Source organism: Schistocerca gregaria, chromosome 7, assembly GCF_023897955.1.
Source record: "Schistocerca gregaria isolate iqSchGreg1 chromosome 7, iqSchGreg1.2, whole genome shotgun sequence".
Taxonomy (NCBI): domain Eukaryota; kingdom Metazoa; phylum Arthropoda; class Insecta; order Orthoptera; family Acrididae; genus Schistocerca; species Schistocerca gregaria.
Window position 1 is genome coordinate 222843385 of NC_064926.1, and position 25440 is coordinate 222868824.

General features: G+C 35.6%; 1 protein-coding gene across 1 annotated transcript in view; it reads left to right on the plus strand.

The window, feature by feature from the left end:
• Positions 1 to 25440, plus strand: part of LOC126281447 (sodium channel protein para) — a 1486858-nt gene that overhangs the window by 1113014 nt on the left and 348404 nt on the right. The window contains exon 21 of the mRNA XM_049980418.1: positions 19520 to 19588. Within this exon, the coding sequence (XP_049836375.1) occupies positions 19520 to 19588 (69 nt within the window). The remainder of the gene's footprint in view (positions 1 to 19519; positions 19589 to 25440) is intronic.

Consider the following 25440-nt stretch of genomic DNA (forward strand, 5'->3'; position numbering starts at 1 on the left):
AATTTTTGGGAGTTTGACTGGTAAGAACCAATACTCTAACAAAGGATATTACTGTATCCCGCAACTGCAGAATAATACTGCAGCAACAAAACATGGACGAGAGGGAGGGGGGAATGAAAATAAAACTTAAGCTTCAAAGGAAATTCAGTTTATTAGCGTCCTTGCAGTACATCATCAAAATGACATAGGAATTGTCAATAAACATTACAATTCAAAATACATGTACATGAAAATTTATAATTGAATTTACTTGTCACTTAGACATTACAATTTTAATAGAACTATAAGAACATTAACATAAAAATATACAAGTAGGTTAACAATGAACAAAAAAAAAAAGCTAGTGATTCTCACATCAAAGATTATTTCCATTCTTACATTAACACTGTTTCACACTTTCATAGAAACTGCAAGCATTTAAATGTGAGCAATTACACATACTTATTATGTCAGTGAAATATTAACTGCGCTTTTATTGTCGATGATTCATAAACTCTTCCATACTGTAAAAACTATTGCTCAATAACTTGTTTTTTAATTCTCTTTTAAATATGTGCTGTTTTGGTATTATTTATAGTTCTTTGGGGAGAGCACTGTAGAGGATTTTGGGTTGGTATAGTACACTTTTGTGATACATAGCTGTTTCATGAATTTCTCTGTGGAAATCATTCCTATTCCTTGTTTTGTAGTTGTGAAATTCTCTGTTTAATGTAGAAAATTCCTTGTGTTCTTTTAAGAAACATGTATAAGGATGGTAGTGTCATGATTTTTAATTCTTTGAAAGCATGCCTAGAAGAGTCTCTGTATCCTATACCTTTTATTATTCTGACTGCCTTCTTTTGTTGTCTAAATGAATGTTTTGTTATACTGTTGTTCCCCCAAAACTGTACACCATATCTTAATAAACTGTGCATGAATGAGAAATAAACACATAACACTGTTTTAATATTACATGAGCTTTTAAGCATTATAAGTATATAACATGTTTGACTTAATTTTTTGTTCAATGATAGTACATGATTTTCCCATCTTAAGTGTTCATCAAACCATACTCTCAAGATTTTAGTGTATGACACTGGTTCAATCTTACACTTACCCAGTTCTACTGTAAGGTTAGTTTTTATTTTATTTGTAATAAGTCTGAAGTTGATCCACATTGTTTTTTTGGCATTCACAATGAGTCTGTTTTCATTAAACCATCTGTCTGCTTCGTCTGTTGCTAATGTGACTTTTTCCTGTAAGTCAACTTCACTATTTGCTTTAACAAACAAACTTGTATCATCAGCAAACAGTACTGCCTCTGCTTCAGATAGTTGACGTGGTAGGTCACTGACGAATATTAAAAACGGTAATGGGCCTAATACAGATCCGTGGGGTACTCCGTACAAAACTCTCTCGAAAAATTGCTAAATATGTCCTATCTGCATGGCTTATCTCCACCTTCTGATACCTGTCAGACAGATATGATTCAAACCATTTGTGGGCAACTCCACGTATCCCATAGGCATATAACTTCCTAAGCAGTAACTTATGGTCGATGACATCAAAGGCATTTGATAAGTCTAAAAACAATCCACATTTTAATTCCTTTCTATTTATGGAATTTAGGACAAGTTGCAAAAAATGGAAGATAGTTGTTTCAGTTTATTTATTTTTATGGAACCATTTAGTGCATTAACCAATATTCTATTCTTAATAAGTAATTTGTATAGTCTATGATAAATTATCCTTTCTATTATTTTTGAGAAACCTGATAACATTGATAAAGGCCTAAACTTACTAACATCATATTTATCACCATTCTTGTAAAGTGGCTTTATAGTTGACAGTTTACGTTTTGATGGAAACACCCCTGTCTTAAAAGATTCATTTATAATTTCAGTGAGATGTGAGACTATGTTTCTTGCACTTTGCTTAATGACTTTGTCAGGAATCCCATCACACCCACATGACATTTTATTTTTTAACTTATTTACAGCATTTAGTACCTCTGTTTCAGTTACTGGATAAAGAAACATTGTCATGTCATTCATGGGGATTTTTACCTTGCTATTGGAATTGCATTTAGTTTTAATTAAATTTATGGCTATATTTGTGAAATGTTTGTTAAATATGTTGGCAATCTGAAGTGGGTCCTTAACAGTTTCACACCCACTTTCAATGACAAAGTTGTTATCTTTTCTTTTGTGTCTACCTATATTTTTATTTATTACCTCCCAAGTTGACTTCATTTTGTTGTTACCTTTCTCAATATATGAATCATTATCAAGCTTCTTAGCTGCAATTATTATTTTCTTGTACAGGCTTCTATAACATTTCACATGTGCTAACAGTGCTACATTCTTCCTGGCTGATTTATTTATCTTTCTGAGAGTGTCTGATGACTTTCTAAGCCCCTGTGTAACCCATGTTTTGGTTTTATGTTTAGTTTTGACTCTTGTTATATGAAAGGCAACATCGAAGCAGTGTTTGTAGCTTTCAAGGAATGAGTCAAACTTTGTGTTGACATCACCACTTGATTTACAACCCCAGTTGTTATTTTCCAGAATGTAATTAAAAAAATTCTTATGCTGTCATCATTTATAAATCTCCTTTTTCTGTAATTGTTATTGATAACAGGTTCCTTGTAAGATGTGACATTTAAACTCAATTTGATACTCTTGTGATCTGAGAAACCAGTGTCAATTACTTCAGTGTTATATTCACACTTGTCCTTGTTTATAAATACTTGATCTATTATAGTTTCAGACATATTTACGTATCTGGTAACTTCATTTACAGTTGCCATCGTATTATGACACCAAAACAGATTGTACAGTTGCTGTTGTTTACTACAATCATTCTTAAAGTTAACATTAAAATAACCAAGAACAATTACATTATGTTTATGTTCATTCAGTAGTCCCTCAAGGTTTCCCATAAAAATGGCAAAGTTGCACAATGGTGATCGGTACATACACACAATATTAATTTTTAATTTGGTTAGCTCACATATACTGTATTCAAAATTTTGTTCTATGCATTTTAGTTTACATTTAATTTCTTTTGATTCTACCCCTGTCCTAACATAAATACGTGTCCCACCCCCTTTATGGTTGATTCTTCAAAATTTGCGAATCATTTCAAAATTTGGAATAACATAAATACATGTCCCACCCCGTTTATGGCTGATTCTTCAAAATTTGCGAATCATTTCAAAATTTGGAATAATTATGTTAGACGCTTGCATTTCTCTTACCCAGTGCTCACTTATGCATAGTATATTAATGTCTTTTAGATAGTCAGTTAATAGAACTTCTATTTCAGCTAATTTACTTTCTAGTCCGTGCACATTTTGGTATACACCTATTAAAGTTTCATGTAGTGGATTTGCTGCACTATTTACCTTTGTACTTTCTTGTTGCTGACACTGTAAGGTTTCTGCCTTTTATTCTTCTTCAAATTGCGAAGATCCCATAAAAAATAATCACTACGCACAGCAGCTCTTCTTATCGTGATGCTCTTCCTTTTACGATGTCTGCAGAGCAGCTGATGAGTTTCTGGATCTAGTAGAATGGTTCTTGGCTGTTGGTGTGGTTGCAGTCATAGTTACAAGTGAGGATGAGGCATTAAGTGTGTCGAATGTGCTGACAGCTTCATCCTTGGAGGTTTCAGGTGCCCATGAGTTTACACTAGGTTTGTAGGCTTTCTCATCTGAAGAAATTGTTTCCTCTTCAACTCTGCTGGACATTTCTGCTGGTACCCCATATTCTACCACTCCTTCAAATACTGGAACCGGTATGTTAGGTATCTCTCTCATCTTAGACATTTCCCTGCAAATTTCCATTTGCTCATTTACTGCTATGGTGAGGATACCAGGCAGTTTGTGTTGATTATTGAGATTATTTATTGTTTTCATAATTTGAGCACAGACATACAGTTGTCCTGCTCTATTTAGGAGATCTCCACTGTTTATGAAATGTTGTTTTCTGAAATCTAGCTGGACAAATGTTGAATTTGGGTAGCACTTTGTAATTTTGTGAAGCAGTCTGTTAGTTTTTTTGATTTCTCCCTTAACACAAGATTTCTTAAAAAAAAGTATGAAATGCTGGTTACCATCACATGTACATTTTTGAGCTTTTCAAGTGTTCCCCTTAGCACTCGTCTTGCTGATAATACATCATTGCAGCAGACATCTACTCTGCCCCCTAGAATTAGAACACAATCATTTTTCTTTATCTTGATACTCAGATTTTTGCATTTATTGATGAACTCTTTCAGTGGTGCATGAGGTCTTATTACGCTAGTAACACTGCATCCTGAGTTATATAGGGTTTCTCCCAGTCTTTTTCCGAGACTATCAGCAAGTATATATATACAGTAAAAGCATTATTTGTTGTGCTCAAGTCTTCCAAAGTTTTGCAGTCTATTATATGATCTTCTTTCTTTTCACAGTCTCTGTGTATTATGTTATTAACAGATTTTAACGTTTTGAGCACATTATGGGCTGAGTTGTTAACTTTTCGCTTGAGGTTTTTGTTAACAGTTTCGGCGGCTTGTTTACTTTCTGTTCTCATGACACTAACTTCTTCCACTCTCTCGCCACAAGATTTTATTTCGTCACATATTTTCAGAGCATTGTACCTGTTTCGTACAGCGATCTTCTTAGTTGCTTTTAGTTCATATTTTTTTAAAATTTACACTCGTTTTAGGAGTTTGTTTTAAGTGATGATACTCCATTCAATTCACATTAATGAAGCTTTGCTTTTAGGACTTTTATTGTTTTTTTAGCACTTTGCAATTCATACAACACACTTTGTAACACATTAATTTCACATCCGGTAGCGTCGGGGACTAACATAGCGTTAAACCCATTACAACTTCCCTGATCACATTCACAAGAAAACACAGTTTTTGCATTAATGTATCTCACACACAAAGAATGTATCCGTAATTGTGATTCTAAGCAAAGACTGAAACCATTTTGCACATTTGAATTACAGATTACACACATGATTACTTTAGAATTACTGTTTTCTTGAGAGAAACTATCACACACTGCTATTACTGGCGCCATCTTTTACACCGTAATGCGCCATATACAACAACAAAACAGTGCTCATACAAGCATATAAGCATCTGACAACAGGAAAGTGTGTCAAAGGCTTTAGGAAGACTATGCAATGCTTTGTAACAACAAATTGCCTCTGATGAGCGTGGTGTGACAACTGTTTGAATTAGATTCATTTGAGCAGTTGCGGGCGGGCTCTTGCACATGCGCAGTTGAGTCGCATATGAGTAGTACCTTCTCCCACTTCTGGTTACAGAAGTGTGGCTGGGTGCCACTACTTAATATTGCCAGTTCAGAAATTACTAAATCTGGAGCTGATGCACAGAGCAGTCTGACTTGTGGTGGGGAGGTGGGTCGTCTCCATGTGACCTGTTCTTTACGTTTAGTGATTTTGATGTTTTTTCTTCGTTTATTGCTCTCGCGTTAAATGATAACAAAACGGATTTTTGTGGCCGGGAGCTATCAAATGAATTAAAATATGTTCGTGTTATTACAGAAGACTAAAATATGTTATTAGCTTTAGATTTTATTTCCACCTTTCTGACAGTCAAACATTAATCACCTTACAGAACAATGAAGTTTTTTTTGCCAGTTTGCTAAAGAGATATGGCTTTTATTAATCTTTTCTGTTGAAGCAGTCAATTTATTTGAAGCTATGTGTTTAATTTCACACTCTTGGCTAGTTTCAACTGTTCACTGCATTTCAAGTGCACATATGGCATTATGCCATAATGAAGAACCAAAATGAGATAATGCAGTAGTGGTACTCCAAGAAAATTTACATACGAATTTGCATTTTAAGCCGACTTATGCATTTTAGTATGGTTCATGAAATTCCAACGCTCTTGAAACATCCTCGTGTGTCTTGTTTCTTTTATGACATAATGTAAGATCTTTTAATGTTATACACGTACGAACATATGGGCTTCCTGCGTCATCGTAGGTGCGCAAGCGTGGTGACGCTTGTTATCTGGCACTCTCTTGCAATTTGCAGAAGCGAACCTATTTCTAACAGGTCATGGAAAAATATTACGAATGGTGGTTTGAAAAGCCTTACATTCGAAGAAGATTTTCTTTTACTTGAGATGAGCTATGTGCGAGAATGTATGGTGAATTTCTTAAATCACAAAGCGTTTGACTCTCATTTAAAAATGCCCAGAAGATCAGACATTTACGTTGTTATTAAAAATTTTACTGGCACATTTGTGTTTTGTATCTTAAAGTGAAACAAGTGCAACATATCAACATTATATGTAGAAGCTTAGCTTCTCTTCCCGCTTATTAATCTTCAAGACCAATATTATATGTGAATGCTATGTATATTAATTTAAACCATTAAATTTTCTTATTTGTGTGTTTGTGCTACTTAAGAGTGATCTTGTTATTTGCTGACTACATCAAGTGTCCTATGCTGTGATCAGCTGGCAAGATCACGTGACATTAGCTATGACGGGCTTACAAAAGCGCATCGCAAACTCAATTTCAATGCTTCAGAAAGTGACATGCAGTGTTTGGTGAATTCGAATTTATACCTTCATAATACGAAAATATGCAGTGTACATGTTGCTGCACATCAAAGGTCTTTCAAAACGTGTTTCTCTCCCCTGAGTTTCGTTTTCTAAAGTGCCGGGAATTTCTACTCTGGCATATAAAACCATAAACATTCAAAGGATTGATGAGTTGTACAGTGCCGAATAAGATTATACTGTCACTTAACACGGAAAAAGTGTATCTTCACCCAGGAGAAAGTGTATTTTTAACCGGAAAAAATCCGGGAATTTTTTTCCCTTGTCCACGTATACACCCTGTATAATAACTACTGGTTTGAAGCAACGCTGCTGTACAGGTTGATACATCTTTAAAACGCAACCGATTCAGCGGCATGGAGCCAGCCAGCCGGGGGAGTGGATGGACAGCAGCGTTCAGCTGGCCGGCTGGCCCATTAGGCGAGCATACAGCCGGGGAACACTATCACCGCCAGCCGGGACTCTACACGTACCTACAATAGCAAAAAAAGAAATGTGAATTATCTTGTTTAAGAATTTGTTAATATGGTATGTGCAATAAAATATTTTAGTCAATACCAGTACGTTTCCTCTCTTACCACTCTATTCATCACTTTCATTGTGATCACTAGTGGGAGAATCATTGTCGTCTTCACCATCTTCCCACAGACCATCGTCCTCTGTTCCATCCAGTGAATTTGTGATTCCACATTTTTTGAAGGATTTCCAGTGGTTGTGGAATGGAGTCACATGCACCTTTCACCCATTCATATATCAGGCACAAATCCGGTCATTTGATTTTTCCACTATTTGTGAACTTACGGTTTTCATCAGCCATCCATTTCGTATATCGCTGTTTAGTGCAGCTTCGAATGGCCGGTTTATACACACATCTAGTGGTTGTAGGATAGATGTTAGGCCTCCAGGGATAATGACCAAGTCAGTTTTCCCCCTTTTGTAATTTGTCTCGCACTTCCTTAGTTGTATGTCCGTGGAAGATGTCCAGGACCAACATGTTGCGTAAATTCAGTAACGTACCAGGACGACGTTGCCAAAAATGTGTCATCCAGTCAATTATAAGTTCATTGTCCATCTACCCTTTTGGATTCGCTCTCATTAATACCATTATGCCTTTTACTGACATTTTCGGAATAGTTTTCCTTTTAAATATCACGTAAGGTGGTAGCTTTCATCCATCGCGTTACACACATCACTGTACATCTTCGTTTCTCACTGCCGCCAGTTCGTATCATGATGCTGGATTCTCCTATCTTGTTCACTGTGTTGTCGAGCAGCATCTCAAAATAGACTGGCGTTTGATCCACATTACCAATTTGTGATAATATATAGGACTGTTTATGCTGCAGATTTATCACATAATGATTAAAATTTTCTATTTTTTCCTCGTAATCGCCTGGAAGCCACTGAGCGATAGTAGTTTTCCTACGGAATCCCAAACCATTTTCGTTGAAAAATCTTGATAGCCAGCCCCAGCTAGCTTTGAAACTGGTAATGCCTAATTCTTTGGCTAAAGACAATGCTTTAAGTTGGCACATTTTAGTCATCGCCGCGCATCCATATTGTCACTTCTCATCTACATAATCGCAGAGCCTTTTCTCGAGATCCGGATGCTTTGCTTTTTGGCTGTGAAATGCCCAGCGATTGCTATTAATTTTTTGAAGCTGCGTTTTATTTTTTTTCCAGTCGCGAATACAACTCTCACTCACGTTGTACTTTCTTCCAGCTGCACGGTTTTCAGTATTCTTGGCATCTTCAATAATTTTCACTTTTTCTTTAGTTGTGTACGAGCGATAACGAGAACTTGTAGCCATAATTAACAAGTTTGAAGACGTTAATATTTCACTCCTGATGTGCTACTGATATGTCACAGACTGACGCCGCAACAATGCAATAGTATAATGGGATGTATTATTGGAGGCAGAGCAGTACCAACAATGTTTTGAATAATCCACACACCCCAGTTTTTCGTCGTAAAATATGATAAAAAACATGCACGGATTATTCAAGTATATACGGTAAATGGTTGCCCATGAATCAGAATACACCAGTTGAAGAAAGACATCAACAGCAAGTTATGTTCTCTGGATAGTTTTGCTGATAAATCTATCCAGTTCAAAATTAATTCCCTGAGTGCAAATATTTTGTGTCAGTTGTATTAGGTATAGCTATACTACAGAAAATTTAAATAGTCTAGGTGCAGTGTTTATAAACACAAATAATTTGTAAGCAGCAGTTGCCTAGGTAAGGATGGTTTACATTTAAAGAGGTTAGAATCCAAAATTCTTATTAAAATATTTTCTGACATGCGTAATAATTTATCTATATTAATAATAAAACCATAAAACGTTTGTGTATGTACATTGAAAATATTTGCCAGAAACTGATCTTGGGTGATGTACGGAGCGTAACAGAATACAATTTTAAAAAGCAACTTTATCTATCTGTTTGTGTAGTTGAAAACTCTGATTTCTAAAACTGCTAGATGAATTTTCGTGAGGTTTTCGCAGGTAGCTTAAGTGTAACTTGGGTCTGCATATAGGCTTCATTTCATCAAAATCTGATCATGGAGGGAAAAGTCTGCTTAACTAAGTAGTTCAAATGCTTAACTCAGTGGCGCGAACATCATGTTGTGGTACACCAAAGAAACAATAGACGGCACTCTTAGTTAATTTTTCGTCAGTGGCAGAAGTATTTTCAGAAGTTTACATCAGTGAGAAATTTAAATACTGCAATCTTATCTCCACCAACACAAACTAACACTGAATTTACTTGGCTAGGATATACAGATTTACAGATTTCACCTTGTGTATCAAAACCTTAATGAAATTTTTTTGCGTCTTTTGATAGATTTTATCAACATGAAGGAAAATCAATAAGTGATGCAACACATTTCTTTCTTGGCTAATTTCTGTTGGGTAGTGTGGAATTTGTTGTGGGACATCGTGGAATATTCCCGCCTCAAATCCTGTAGTCTCATGAAGTTCAGTAGGTGATGGTGCTGTATATAGCCTTCAAAACGGCGCCTGTAGTGGAGGTGCATTCCAACCTGACAAGCTATTATTGAGTTTCTATTGGTGGGAAACCACATCATTACAGACATTCATAGGTGCTTGCAGAATCTCTACAGGGACCTGGCAGTGAACAGTAGCATGGTGTGTCAGTGGGTGAGGAATCTGTCATCATTGCAACAAGGCTGCGCAAACCTGTCCAATCTCATGCATGGTAGCCGGCTGTGCTACTCCTGTGATCTTGGAATATGAGGACACATTCATTTGAGGCGATTGAAGGATCACAATCAGGCATCTTGCTACTAAACTGCATGTGTCTCTTGGTGGTGCTGACCCTCTCATCCACCAGTTGGAATGCTCAAAGGTGTGTGCCCGCTGGATTCCTCGTTGCTTAACAAAGGACCATCAAGAGCAACAAAAAGCTATCTTTGTGGAATTGCTTGCATTGTAAGAGACTGTGACAATTTTTTGTTGAACATTGTCAGAGCTGATGAAACATGGATTCTTCATTCCGAACTGGAAACAAAACGGCAATTTATGGTGTGGCACTATACCACCTCTCCTCCAAAGAAAAAGTTCAAAGCTGCACCCTCAGCCAGCAAAGGTCTTCTGATACTCTGAAGGGATTATTCTGTTTCATATCCTTTTTCATGGTGGAACGATGGGCTCTAAAGTGTATTGTGGTATGCTCAGGAAATTGAAGAATAGACTTCAGTGTGTCCTATACCACAAAAGTCCAAATGCACATCTCCTTCTTGATAACACCGCAAGGCCTCACACAAGTCTTTGCATCTAAGAGGACATCACAAAACTTCATTAGACTGTTCTTCCTGAACCATCCTACAGCCCAGATCATGCACCTTCAGATTCCCATCTGTTTGGCCCAATGAAGGATGCGCTTCACAGCAGTAAGTTTGTGGAAGATGGTGAGGCTATTGTTTCAGCTAGATATTGACTCCAGTATTGACTTATAGAGTGGTACCATGTGGGCATATAGACCCTCGCAGTAAGGTGGCATAAGGCAGTTTCATTGAATGGAGATTATGTTGAAAAATAGATTTTTGTTGCCAAAAGAATGGGAAATAATATGGTGTATTAGAACCCTGAATAAAACCAACCTGATCCCAGAAAAAAAAGTTTTGCGTTACTTATGGAATACCCCTCGTGGCTAACTTCTTGTACAGGAAAAACAAATTTATTTAGCTTTCTTTGTGGTTTGGATACCTACTTATTACATTTTGATTTCATTTCATTTATATGAATAGATATGCTTAGAAGACAGTTGAGTCTTTCTCAATACACTAGAATGGCTAAAAGACTGAAGACTATGCACTCTTAACAATCCAGTTAAGTTATGGATCGAGACGTTTTGTGGCTTGAGAGCATCATGCAATAACTTGCTCCTTGAAAACTCTTTTTTGAAAGTGAGGCATGACGTGACTCTGATTGAAAGTGTCATGCATTATCTTGCTCTTCACAATATTTCATAGTCAAGTCATCCACCCTTAGAAACTTAGTGCAAACCCAAGGTGGGCCACTAGTACTAAATAATAAGTAAAACAAACAATAAGGATGATGAACAATGTTTTATAAAAATGGTAATATCTAATTGACACCTTAGAATATATAAAATGGATCTGAAAATGCTGAATTAAAAAATTAAGTACCTCAGTAATAAGAGCGTGCAATTGCAGAACATACTAAGAGAAATATGATCATTCTCACAGAACGTGATCTTTTTAAAACATTAATAGCTATGACAGAATTTGGCAATAATGCCCTGTCCACTGATTTCAGTCAAGGAAAACATAGAACATTGCCACAATTTTTAAAGTTCACAAAACTGGATTTCATCACAGAAGTGATAGTTGGAGTTCCAGTAATAAAGACAGTTGTAAGCAAAGAGCCCTTGATTGTAGAAGTAATGCACAGCTTTTCTAGTTGTACAGTTGATGGTTTCTTACAAATTGTAGAAAACTGACTGCTATTTTATGTAGCATGTATAAGAATATATTATGTAGGAAGTATAAGAATATAGGTATTACTTTAGATGGTGATTTGAATATAGACTCTAAATATTGTGAGCACTTGAATTATATTCTGTGTGTCTATTATTTGTCAGTTCGGGTTGACAGACCAGCTAGAATAACATAAGATGCCTCTAGCTGTGTAGATCATATCTACACCAATTTAAATAATTGTAAAATTGCTATTATAAACTTTGACCTTTCTGGTCACTTTTGCCAGACTGTTGAAATAAGAAGTATGCATGACACTGAAAGTACACACAAGATGAAGGATATCAGATATGTAAGTTACAAATCTTTAGATAGGTTGAAGTCCTCACTGCAGTCAGAGCCGTGGAGTTATGTATATTGTGCTAAAAAGTGGAATAATTTTATAGCTGATTATTTATATCATTCAATGTAACATATCCAGTTACTGTTGAATGAAAAACATGTTCATCAATGTGAATGTGTCCCGGCACATACTGTTGATGAAAAACTCCCAGCTTTCCATCCATATGGCAGTCATAAAATACAGCTTAAGACTGCCTTATGAAGTGAAACATATGAAGGAGAAAATGTTTACAATTTGGAAAATGTTTAAAGATTTACCTAAGGCATCAGGTACAGCTATCAGGCCTGTTAAGCTTCCAATAAACAAGGCTGGAATAAACACACCCAACAAAATATCAGCAAACATAAATTCATACACATTAGCAAATAACTATGAAACTGTGTGAGTTACAGGATTAATAGAAAACCAAAGCCTAACATTAACAACATCAAGCTGAAGAGTGGAATTGTGATTGTAGGAAGCCCTTATATGGTAAATAACACTTTTAATAACAATTTTGTTAATTCAAATAGCTTCAGCATGGTCTCTGGTCCTGGTGATTATAATACTGTTTACCATGTACAAAAATAAGTGTAGATGCGTCAAACAGATACAACTGAAATAGGGATAATCTTAAATGACATTCAGTCTCTGTTGATTAGGATGAAATTTCCTTCATGTTAAAAAGATGCAAACAGTCACTTATTCCCATTCTAGTTCGCCTGTTAGATGAAAGTTTACGTAAAGGTATGTTTCCATCTGAATTAAAATTCTCAAATTGAGCTATTGTACTAAAAGAGTAGTACTGGCAGAACTGTAATCTACAGACCAGTCTATTTAATTCTGGTCTACAAAATATTATTGCACTTAGATCATGAAACTTTTCATGTAACAGCATTGGAAAAAACACATCATAGTTTTAGAAAATCCTACTCAACATCACCTGCCATATATGATATAGTACTTACAACATTAGTGAAACTGAATGACAACAAAAGAGTGGCCTGTTTTCTCCTAGTTTTGTCATGTTCATTTCATACAGCTGTTACTTTACAGCTGTTACTTAATAAGTTGGAAAGTTGTGGTAGCAGTGGAGTTGCTAAAAATCTCTGAACAGTCATTCAAGATGGATATCAATAAAGAGGTTAAAATTACAAAGAAGATCAGCTCTATTCACTCTATGGTAAAGTGTGGTGTGCCCCCAGGGCCAGTTCTGGAGACTTTATTGTTGATATCGTGTATTAGTTTTCTCTCCACTTTGCGTAATAACATAAGGTGTAAAGTATGCAACTGAAACAGCAGTTGTTGGCTGGGGACACAATGAGAATGATCTTGTTCTTCATTGTTGTAGGCCTTAAATGATTTGAGGATTACTTCAACTTAAATGTTAGAAAAAGAAGTCTAATGTACTTCCAAGGATACAGTTGTCGAAGGTCCACGATATTTCGGCAAACAACCTTTCACTTGATGATGGTGGAATGTTGTTTTCTGAAATATCATGGACCTTTGACTATTGCATCTAGCAGTACATCTGAGAACTTTGGAAGCATCATATACACCGCAATATCCTCAGATCACCTGAGTCTAATGTATTTTCAACTAAACCATGAGCCTGATGGAATGCAACAGAATGTTGTGTAGGATGATTGTATGGGAGTCAAATTGGACATACAACTACCTTCCTAGGTGTAACAATGGACAGACATATGTCTTGAAAAACTTAATTTATCTTTTATGCAAAAATAAGAAGGTCAATTTATGTAATGAGAATAATGTCACAAGTGCTGAACTATAAGCAAATGCTTTAAATGCTTTATTTTTTACTAATGTATCCATACCTCACAAATGAAAATGAAATATTGAGGTTTGCTGCAGCTGTGCATGTGAAAAGAGTATTCATCCTTCACAAAATGTCTGCTGGGATCCTATGCAATCTCAGATATATAATATTTTGTAGGGAGAGACAGACTTTGGGGGGGGGGGGGGGGGAGATCTATAATATTTTAGAGGATAAATAACGACTTGCAAGTTGCCATAAAAAAGGTTCATTTCTGACCCTGTTGAAAACTTTGTTCCCTTATTTACTCTTTACTATATATATATATATATATATATATATATATATATATATATATATATATATATATATATATATATTAAAAACAAAGATTCTAAGACTTACCTAGCGGGAAAGCGCCGGCAGACAGGCACAATGAACAAAACACACACACAGAATTACTATCTTTCGCAACTGATGGTTGCTTCTTCAGGAAGGAGAGGGAAAGACGAAAGGATGTGGGTTTTAAGGGAGAGGGTGTACACTCGCGCACACACACACGCACATATCCATATATATATATTTTAAAAAAAAACATATTATTGAAAGAAAACACCTGACTACTCTATACATTTTTCCTTTCCAACAGAGCAAGGGGGTTGGGGATGGAGGGTAGTTGGGGGGGGGGGGGGGGGGGGGACATTGGAGCCTTAGTTCAGGTCATATGAAAGGATGTCTGGGAGAGGGGGGGGGGTGGATTTGTGGAGATGATCTGACCTTATTATAACATTATCCAGCATGACCTGGTTGTCCTGTTACTGTGAACAGCTGAAATCAAGAGGAAATGACAGCCATTATTTTTCTCGAGGACATGTTTTCCCACTGAATGGTTAAACAGTGATGATATCTTCTTGGGTAAAATATTCTGGAGGTACAGTAGCCCCCTTTCAGATCTCCAGGTAAAACAAAAATGGCATTCTACAGGTCAGAGTTTTGACTGTTGGATCCCTTAATTGGGTAGGTGTGTCACAACATTTAAAAAGAGAAATGGATAGGTTGAAATCAAATACAATTAGAATTAGTGGTGTTGTGACAGGTAGAAGAGGACTTATAGTAAGACAGAGAAAGAAGCCATAGGATTGGACATTGTTTCTGTTAAACAGAACATTGTAATGGACAATTCATATGTAACAGAGACTGTATAAATACTTTTTAAAAGAAGGAGACAAAACAGGTGCAAATTGTCAGAAGAGAAATCAAAACAGTACACTGACAAAGCAATACAGAGGGCATTTAGTGAATTAAAAATTAGTGTCACATCCCCATCTGAAATAAGGAAGATCACCATGAGGCTAAAACATAAAAGTTTGTGTGGAATGGACAATCTCTGATAACATACAAAAAAGTGGTAGCCGTGTAATAATGTAATATTCTTGGTCAGTTACTTAATGCATCATTAACCTGGGATGTTTTCTCAGAAAGATTGAAATTTGCATTTGTTAGTCCTCTTTATAAGAAGGATGATGCCATGGTTATCAGTAACTGTCGTCCAATGTCACTCTGTACATTATTTTCTAAAAGTTTTGAGAAGTTGCTGTACACCAAGATTGTCACCTCGCTGTGTAGACTGTTACCTCATGTGTAGTAATGGGATACTTAGCCAATCACAGTTTTGGTCATTCTACTGACTCAGCTATTTATACATTTACTGAATATATAATAACATCTTTAAATGACAAAATATTATCAATTAGGATCTTCTGTAATTTATCAAAGGCTTTCTTTTAGTGAAGTTAAGTTTTTTTGGAAACAGTAGTACTCATTTAAGAAACAGTGCAGAAAGTGATTGTAGGCTGTTTGAGTAATACAAAGAGGAATGTCACATCACCTACATGGGGAGAAACTACAATGGGAGTCCAACCAGGTTTGATCATTGGCCCATTATTGTTCTTGCTTTATGTCATTTTGTTTGAATCAGGGACAGAATTAGTCCCATTTGCAGATGAAACAAGCATTTCTGTGTAGCAAAGACATACCAACAGAGAAAATAGTAGATGATGTCTTGGCGAACATTACTGAATGATTTAACACAAATGGGCTATCTTTAAGCAGTGAAAAATGAAGTTCATCCAATTTTTGATTGTCAGAAATATCTTACTTCTTATTAACCATGTATATCAACAGGAAATAATAAACAGGATAGAAGGGTGTAAGTTCTTAGTTGTGTGCAAGCAAAAAATGCTAATTTCACAAAAGAAAGTAATTAGTATTATGTGTGGAGTTCACACACTTACTTCTTGCAGATTATCTATTTAAGCAGCTGGGAACATCCTCACAGTACATTTATGCACCTATGAATTTTTTCTGATCAACAATCCATCCAAGTCTGAGAGTGAAAGAGATATTCACGACTACAACTCTAGGAGGAAAAATTCTCTGTATTACCCTTTAGTAAATCTAACTGTGGCATAGGAAGACGTGAAATATGCAGTTATAAAACTCATTGACAATCTACCCCTGTCTAACATAAATAGCAACAATATAGACAAATTAATATTGTTTTTAATTCTTAAGTTTTTTAGTTGTAAGTAAGTGTACCATGTTTGTTCTTTTACGTGCTTCACATCATAAAGTTTATGATGAATTTGATCTGTGGAACAAGTAACAAATTAAGTAACTAACTGAGTACAGGGTTATAACTAGTGCAGAAATAGGTCTAACAATTAGTCGTCAACTACTATGAACAGCTTAGTGAATGCTTTATCATAGAAAAGATAGAGATGACAGCAATAGTACAAATTTGTATGCCAGCCAACACTGCAGATGATGGAGAAATGGTCTTTCGCTTTTGCTTAATCTTGAACATTAACTGCTTAATCATGAACATTAACTGTAGCTATTAAGTCTCTTATGATATCACATATACAAGAAAAGTTTAACATACAAATACACTAATTGTAGTCAGAAAGAAAAAATTCTCCATTGTTTTGGTAAAGCATTCTGAATCTCTTGACGATCTTCCCAATATCCACATCAGTATTCATGTCAGAAAAAGATGAAATGTAACACAAAACAGGATAGAAGACACAAACTAAATTTACATATGGAAAAAATTGAATAAAACTTTTGTTTATGAATTCTCTCACATGTAATTAACTAGGCGCTCTCATATAACCAGAATATACAACATGACATACTTCTGCAGTGTTTCGCCCAACATGCAATTCCAGAAAAATGCAAATGGTAAGTGTGACTAACAATTGGCTATGATCGGAGATTTGCTTTCCCCTTCATGAGTAGTGGTCCTCTTCATGTTCCTGCAGTTGAAGTCAGTACAGTTGATGTGAAAAAGTGGAAGACAGATTTGCTCTAACTGTGTTGACATACTGTTTAAAAACTGACCTATGTTGACACTGGAATATCTAAATCTAAATTTTTACTCTTCAAGGCAGCTTATATTGTATACTACTGCCCCTCATCCTAACCTGTCTTATTCATAAATGTAATGGTGGAAAATCTGCCGTCAATCAGATTCTGTATGAGTTTGTGGCACAGAGTTTAGGACAGTGAACCTGTATTCATTAGGAAAATGGTTCAAATCTGCCTCTGACCATCCAGATTTGTTTTCCATCATTACCCTAAATCTCTCCTGGCAAATGGTGGCATGAATCCTTTTTAGGAATTTTTACAGTATGTGTTTCCATGATGTGATTCGCTACTCTATTAACTCTCATATTGGAGTTCAGTGAGAATCTTGGTCATGTTATTTTACTGACTAATGGAACCTATAATAAAATACCTAGTATTTCTTTGAATTTTGTCTATTTCCTTCTTGTATGAATTTAATTTCTTTACAATTCTATCAATGAACTGTAAAGTGGCATCAGCTTTTCATAGAACTAGTTTTGTGTAGTCATTCCTCATTAAACCATTTCATGTGAATACTACTACATATTGGAGCTTATGATTTCGGCCGGCCGCGGTGGTCTCGTGGTTAAGGCGCTCAGTCCGGAACCGCGCGACTGCTACGGTCGCAGGTTCGAATCCTGCCTCGGGCATGAATGTGTGTGATGTCCTTAGGTTAGTTAGGTTTAAGTAGTTCTGAGTTCTAGGGGACTGATGACCAGAGTAGTTAAGTCCCATAGTGCTCAGAACCATTTGAACCATTTTTATGATTTCGTTTTTTCATGTAGCAAAACACTGACGAACTTTGATGAGGTAATAGATTCTTTTCCAGAAAGGAAAGTACACCATATATAGGTCTGAGTTGTAGTGGAGAGGTGGTAGTCTCCACGTGTTTACGTTTAAGTGATTTTGCTGTTTCCTATTCGTTAATTGCTCTCACGTCAAATGAAAACAAAACGGCTTTCTGTGGCCGGGAGCAATCAAGTGAATTAAAATATGCTCACATAATTACAGAAGGCTAAAATATGTTATTAGTTTCAGATTTTATTTTGTTCCCAGCTTTCTGACAGTCAAACGTTAATCGCCTTGCAGAACAAATGGTTCAAATGGCTCTGAGTGCTATGGGACTTAACTTCTGAGGTCATAATTCCCCAAGAACATAAAACTACTTAAACGTAACTAACCTAAGAACATCACACACATCCATGCCTGAGACAGGATTCGAACCTGCGACTGTAGCAGTCACGCTGTTCCAGACTGTAGCGCCTAGAACCGCTCGGCCACCCCGGCCCTTGCAGAACAATGAAGTTATTTTTGTCAGAAAGTAACATGCAGTGCTTGGTGGAATTCGAATTTATACTTTCCTAATACGAAAATATGCAGTGTACATGTTGCTGCACATCATCTTTCGAATACGTCTTTTTTCCCCTGAGTTTCGTTTTCTAAAATGCCGGTAAATTCTACGCCAGTGTATAAAATCACAACCATTGAAAGTAGTGATAAGTTTACCAGTTCCAAGGGAAAGTATACTGTTATGTAACGTGGAAAAAGTGTATTTTCATCCGAGAGAAAGTGTATTTTTAACCGAGAAACACGGGAAAAATCAGGAAATTTTATTTCCTCGTCCATGTATACACCCTGTATAAAATGACTCCTTCCACCAGGGACTTTCCATTATTTTTTGTTGTGATCTTGTATTAATTATTTAGCTATAATGCAAAGGGATAGGAAAGTAGCATTGGGAGGACCATCGAGATAATCACCAACTGTATTATTATCTGTGCTATATTGTGAACATTACTTGAATTTCTCACTCACCTGAAGTACAAAAATTGCTTTACAATGGACTGAGTATCGAAACATTGCATCATAATGTGGCAGCTAAATAAAAATCAGTACATGTAAGAATATTAATTTTGATATTCCAATCAGATACTTAATATTTTTGGTGTCTTTCATTACTGACTCTTAGATGCAAGAACATAATCAAGATTTCTGAAGACAGAAGTAATATAATTCTCTTAAAGTTTTCACAGCTACCCAAGAATAGTAGTTCTTTTGATTTCAGTAGCTAAGTTAATAATGGCAGCACATTTATCAGAACGGTTATTATTCTACATCATTAATTTTAATATGAGTTAATATTTCTTGCACAATGATTAAGATAGACTTTTAGTAAGAAATGCACAATTTCAGTGTGTAACACTGTGTAATGTTTATTTTAATTTGTACTATACATAAAAGCAAGCCTTTCTGCAGTGCAATTTTATTTATGCACAGCTGTTATTTTGTACGGGTATTGCTCTTGTGGTTAAAGCTTGTTTGAATCTGTCACAATTTAATCTTTTAGTGTATCACCAGCTTTTTTATCCTCTTGTGCACTTTCTTCAATCTCTTTAATTTTTCCACACAGATGTGATGGTGTTGAACGACATCATAGAACAAGCAGCAGGCCGGCAAAGCAGGGCAAGTGAACATGGAGGTATAAACTAAGTGCCTTTATTCCTGCCCCTTTTCCTTATGTGTTTCATCTGCTGTGACATGGTTACTTATTTTGAGCTAGTCTCAGCCAGTCTTACAAAACTGGATTTCCTTTGATCATTTTGTTTTTATAGTAGAGAGGAGAGTCACAGAATTCTGAATAAAAAGTAAACTGTGTGAAGCTTCAAAGTAAAATTATATTACAATAGTCTCAAAAAATTACACTTTTCTACAGAAACTGCAACATAAGAAATTGATATGAATAAACAGTTCATGAATTGTGACAGTTTTCATTTCTCATGTCATACTCATTACAATGTAGTTCTAGCATATCTAAATAATTTACTCTGGTATCATTTCATACAATTGCATCTTCATTGATTACATGCCTATAATCCATAGATTTCAGCAAATTTAATTATAGTCATCAAGTTACTCTAAATCTTTCCCCTGATTTAACTGAAGACATGAACCACCTATTCTAAATGAACTTTTGTGCATATCTGTTCTCCCACTGCTGCTAGGCAGACAATTTAAAATTTATTTGTTTGTACTGCAAGTATAAAAAGGCAATAGACAGGCCCATACAACACAGTTTAGGAAAGTAGTTAATTTATGGTTCAATAATATTGCCATGTCACAGCAGGACTGCTCTGTAGGATGAATGTGAGTAGAGTAGTTAGAGGAATGATCTTCCAGGCCATCGCTCAGTTCTTTTCTATATTTTAAAGTATTTTTATGAGGGTAGTACAATATTATCTTTGTTAAATTTTAAGGGTAGATGATCATTGTAGTGTATAAATAAGAAAAGTAGATGATCATTGTAATGTAGAAATGATTAAATATTTCTACATTGACCATATTGTGGAATTAAAGGAGAAAATTAGTTAACCTGCTTGTATCATTTAGTGTTTTGCATGTGTTAGTGCATTATCCCATGTTTAGTGTTATGTGGTACATGTAACTATAGTTAGACATACTTGTGTTATAAGAAGCTAGTCACTGTGTTAGTTTAGTTATGAAGCACATATTGCTCTTGTCAGTCATGTACTTACTTTCTCAATAGCGCATGTACATGGTGCAGTGATGCTGAGGATCTTATAAAATACACTTAAACATAAAAATATAATCCATGCTGAAAATAGTTTCATACTGGTATTTTACAACTGAGTACTTGCTGTAATGCTAAATACATAAATTTAGCTAGAAAAAAAGTTAATTGCATTGGCATATAACACATTACCAATTCCTGCCCCCCCCCCATTTTTATGGAATAATTGGAGAGCTTCCTTTCTATGTAGTTTTCAAGTTCATTTTTGTATCAGTATGGTTAGCTCCTTGCTTACAAATATTGCATGAAAATGATAGCTCTTTTAATCAGGCGGATAAATTTATTGTATGTTTTTAAAAATAAAGATTCCATACTTTTAACATTCAGAATATGAACCAAAATTTCAAATTTTACAAACTGGATCTTTCTTTGTTGGGAATTATGTATGGAAATGGAGATGTGATAGATGTTTATAAATGAAAGGCTGTGCATAACACTGGATGAGCTGTTGAAAGCACTAGAACAGCATGAGTATTGTGTGAATGGAAATTAGCGTTTGGCATCATTGGCCTGGAGGCGCCTTACGGGGTAGGTCCGGCTGCCTTGGTGCAGGTCTTATTACATTTGACGCCACAATGGGCGACCTGCGTGCCGGATGGGGATGAAACGATGATGAAGACAATTCAACACGCAGTCCCTGAGAGGAGAAAATCCCCGACCCAGCAGGGAATAGAACCTAGGCCTGTGGGACGGCAATTTGTCACACTGACCACTCAGCTATTGGGGCGGACATTGTGGGAAACAGGAAGAAATGAATACAAACAGCGAAGTGAAACAGAGTAGATTCTGAAGTTGAGTAATTAAAAACATGTTGTATAAAACAGGCTTTGAGAATACCATCAAAGAGTGGATGGAAGATAGCACTCAGTGCAAACTGAATTCACGTAAGAGTGAAAAAATATAATTAACTGAAATAGGTGATCAATAAAAACAGAGTGATATTTCATTCAATTTCAGATTATACCAAATAAAAATAAAACAGTTGCACGAATTAAATAAGCATGTGTAAAGTACTTAGCCACCAGCTAATAAATATTTCCAAAATTTCAAGTTTCTGAACTTAAAGTTTTCTTCTCTGTACAATAAGTAGAAAGAAATGGAAGTATAAAATGGTCCTCTAAGAAAATAAAACAATCTGAGTGCGTTTAAAAATCTAAACGAATAATGGAGTGTATGGAACAAACTGTAATTCTGAGAATTTATGAGATTTTAGTGGTGACCATACTGTTGCGTACTACCAGAAATAATGATTAAAAATAAAAAACTGTTTCAGTCATCAGTAAGTGAACCCCCCCCCCCTCTCTCTCTCTCTCTCTCTCTCTCTCTCTCTCTCTCTCTCTCTCTCTCTCTCTCTCTCTCTCACACACACACACACACACACACACACACACATACACACACAGTTCTTTGAATTTATGCACATAGAAGATAAGCAGTGATATGCAAGCAAAGGATTTTGCCTGCTGGGAGTGAGAAAGACTGACAGAACAAAGGGGTGCAGAACAGTGAGAAGAAGGCCTTAGTAAAATAATGGTTTGTTGTGATATTGGGGGTGTGAGAGAGTTGGCAGAAGGGGAATACAATGTAGATATTGGGTGGGGGGAGAGTGATTAGGGTGACAATTGACAAGAGAGGAAAGGAAGGAAATGGGAAACAGCAGTAGGTTGATGCATAAGTTTGTAGTGTTTTTGTTTTGCATGTTGATATTCAGGTTGCTATTGGTTTATTTATCAGTCATCATTTTCTGTTTGTAATAAATTGTTGCTATTCGAGCTTACATGTTGTTGATTTTGCCATTTGGAGATAGTGAGTGGTACTGCAGACACTAGAAAATGGAATGCCAAGAGGAGAATTTGGAACATTCCAGACATATTTTTCTCTGTGAGTTCATTAGAGGGGTGATAACAGTGGAGGTAGCCAGAAACATCTGTGCTATGTATCAGAATAATGCCATTAGGCGGAGCATGGCAAGGAAATGGTTTTCTTGGTTTAAGGAGGACTGTTTTGACATTACTGACTCTCTACATTCCAGGAAGACTTCTGGGTCTGATGAAAGTCAATTAAATGCAGTACTCCAAATGGGAATGTGCTCCAAACATGGCTCTATGAGTTACTCGCCTCAAAATCAAATGATTTCTACAATTGCAGAATCGAAAAGCTACCTCAGCACTGGCATATTGTTGTAAATAGTGAAGGAGAATATATTATTGCTGACTTAGTCTCTGTTATATGTATCTGTTGCATTTTTTAAATTTATGTAAAAATGCTACAAACTTTTGTGCCAGACCAATATATTATCAAGTTTCTGAAGCATTCTTTCAATTATGTTTCATATTGCACCTCTCGGCAAATATTTACTCTTCAGTATGTTGCTGCTATTGAAAGTACTGTTACTTTTCTGTGGTTATAATTTTGCATGTTACCACATGTAAATGTTATTCTAAATGTCAATTTTTTTAGTAAAATTCCTTGTTTATTTCCAAGTATGCTATTTCTGTAGCTGTTTGTCTTCTAGTAAGTAATTGTATCTGGATCTATATGAGTTGTAGGAGAGGTGTAAAACTTGTTCTGCAACAGAAAAAATTGTGTTATCTTTGTAGACAATCTTTCAATTACTGTTTCCTCCTAATTAAATTTCAGCAGCCATGTCAATTAAGAAAACTGAATGGTATAGAGGATGTGACTTTACAATTAGTTCAGTCTGTTTTGCCAGTGAGATCTATAAGTTGGATGACAAGTTAAGTAACGAGTACGGATGAGCATCTTATACAGTAGCATTGTCACATGGATATTAGTTGTGGATGGTTGATAACAGGGAAAGGGAGAGGAACTAATGTCAGCATTTTAAGTATGATAGACACGTAGCATGGACTGTCAGAGTAACCTCAAACTGGTTTAGCTTGTAACACAGTGTTTCCCAGGAGGAATGATCAATATTCAGCAACTTGAAAGGAATTAAAGCAAAGAAGCCTAGTAAACACAGGCTCTAAAATCCATACCTTAAGAATTATGAACACTTCTTCATCTTTGATACTGTGTAAGAAATTTCTTGTACTGCAACCTCTTTGCTTCCCGTATTTTGGGAGGAGGTAATATGGACCAAAATAAAAAAGAATTGATTGGTAAGCATAGGCTCTAAAATGCGTACCTTAATTGCTATGAGCACTTCTTCTGTAGAAAAAGATGTTTCACAGTACAGAAAATGAAAAAGTGCTCATAGATTTTACTCATGTTCACAGGACATTTTTTTCATGTTTGGGTCCATACCACCACCTCTCAGAATATGAAAAGCAAAGAGCTTGCCGTAGAAGAGGTTTGTTTCACAGTATTGAAAATGAAGATGTGCTCACAGCTCTTAAGTTCTGTATTCTGGAGCCAGTGTTTAGCAGACTTTTTGTTTTGAATGATTGTTCCTGTCATATCTCTTAATACTGACCATTTCTCCTGTGACAGTATCACAAATTGTCATTATAGGCTGTGAGTGAAGAAGACTTTTGCCGTAGTGAAGAAGCTCTCATATTTATTTCCAAAACAGGGAAAAAAACAGTTTCCATAAAATGGCATATAGGTTCAGTGAATGGAAAGAAATAATGCTGCATGTGAGTGAGTAGATCACTTTAATAGGACATTCAACTCAAGGAGCTCATCAGTGTGTTTGAAAATCATTAAGTGTTAATTGATGGGTGGTTACATGAGAACCTTGAAAATATTAGATTATTATTTAGCTCATACCCATTCCTACCCAAGTATTTAAAAGTCTACTTATGAACACTGAAATAATCTGTCAAAATGAATTTGAATTCAGTTGCACAAATTGATGGTTTCAGTGTTTTGCTGTTTAGTGTTGTGACTCATTGAGCAAGTAGCAAGTGAATATAAATCCGATATGAAAGAATGTAGGGTTAACCACCCAGTTATTGGCAGTTTAAGAACATATTTGTAGGATAAATTATGTATCTTCAACTCTTGCCTTGCTTGAAGTATAATTCTAACACAAAACATACTCTAATATTAAAGTAACATTGTTCTACAACTACAAAAGTTTTATACTTTATTTTCCATATGAAAAAGTTGCTTACAAATATGTAAAATTTTACCAGTTATTGGCACAGTTTTCCAGTTGTTGGCATCCACATTATACCAGTCATTAGCATTCACAATTTGTATCAACATTACTTGTTATTATTAATTTTATAACAATTAACAATTTGTATCAACATTACTTATTATTATTAATATTATTACTCACAACTAGCTATCACAAGCTGTTCATAATACTTGGTACTGTAGTAGAAGGTAAAATGTAAGAAAATTAAGAAAAATGAAAAAAAAAACAGCTTACTAATTCAGTTACATTACATAACACTGTCTACAAATACAACTATGAATTACAGAAACACCAAATTGAGTTTGTTCTCAGTCCCTTCCTTTGTGTGAGTACTATTTCTAAAGAACTGCTTTGTATAGGCCTTTGTGTGATGCAAGATGTAAGAATTTATTCCACTGATTCAGAGAAATCACTGTCATCATTAAAATCATCAGTATTTTCATTATCACTTACCAAGCAACAATTATGGCATAAAAAAGATCATCATCTGGATCATATAGGGTGTGTATCTGATGCCCACTGGAGATACACGTAGAGTGGAAAAGTTTTTTACTGCCATTACATTCATATCGCTTCTTGGAAGAAACACTTCTTGTATATTTGAAGCACGTTCCATGACAGTCTTTTTCCTTAT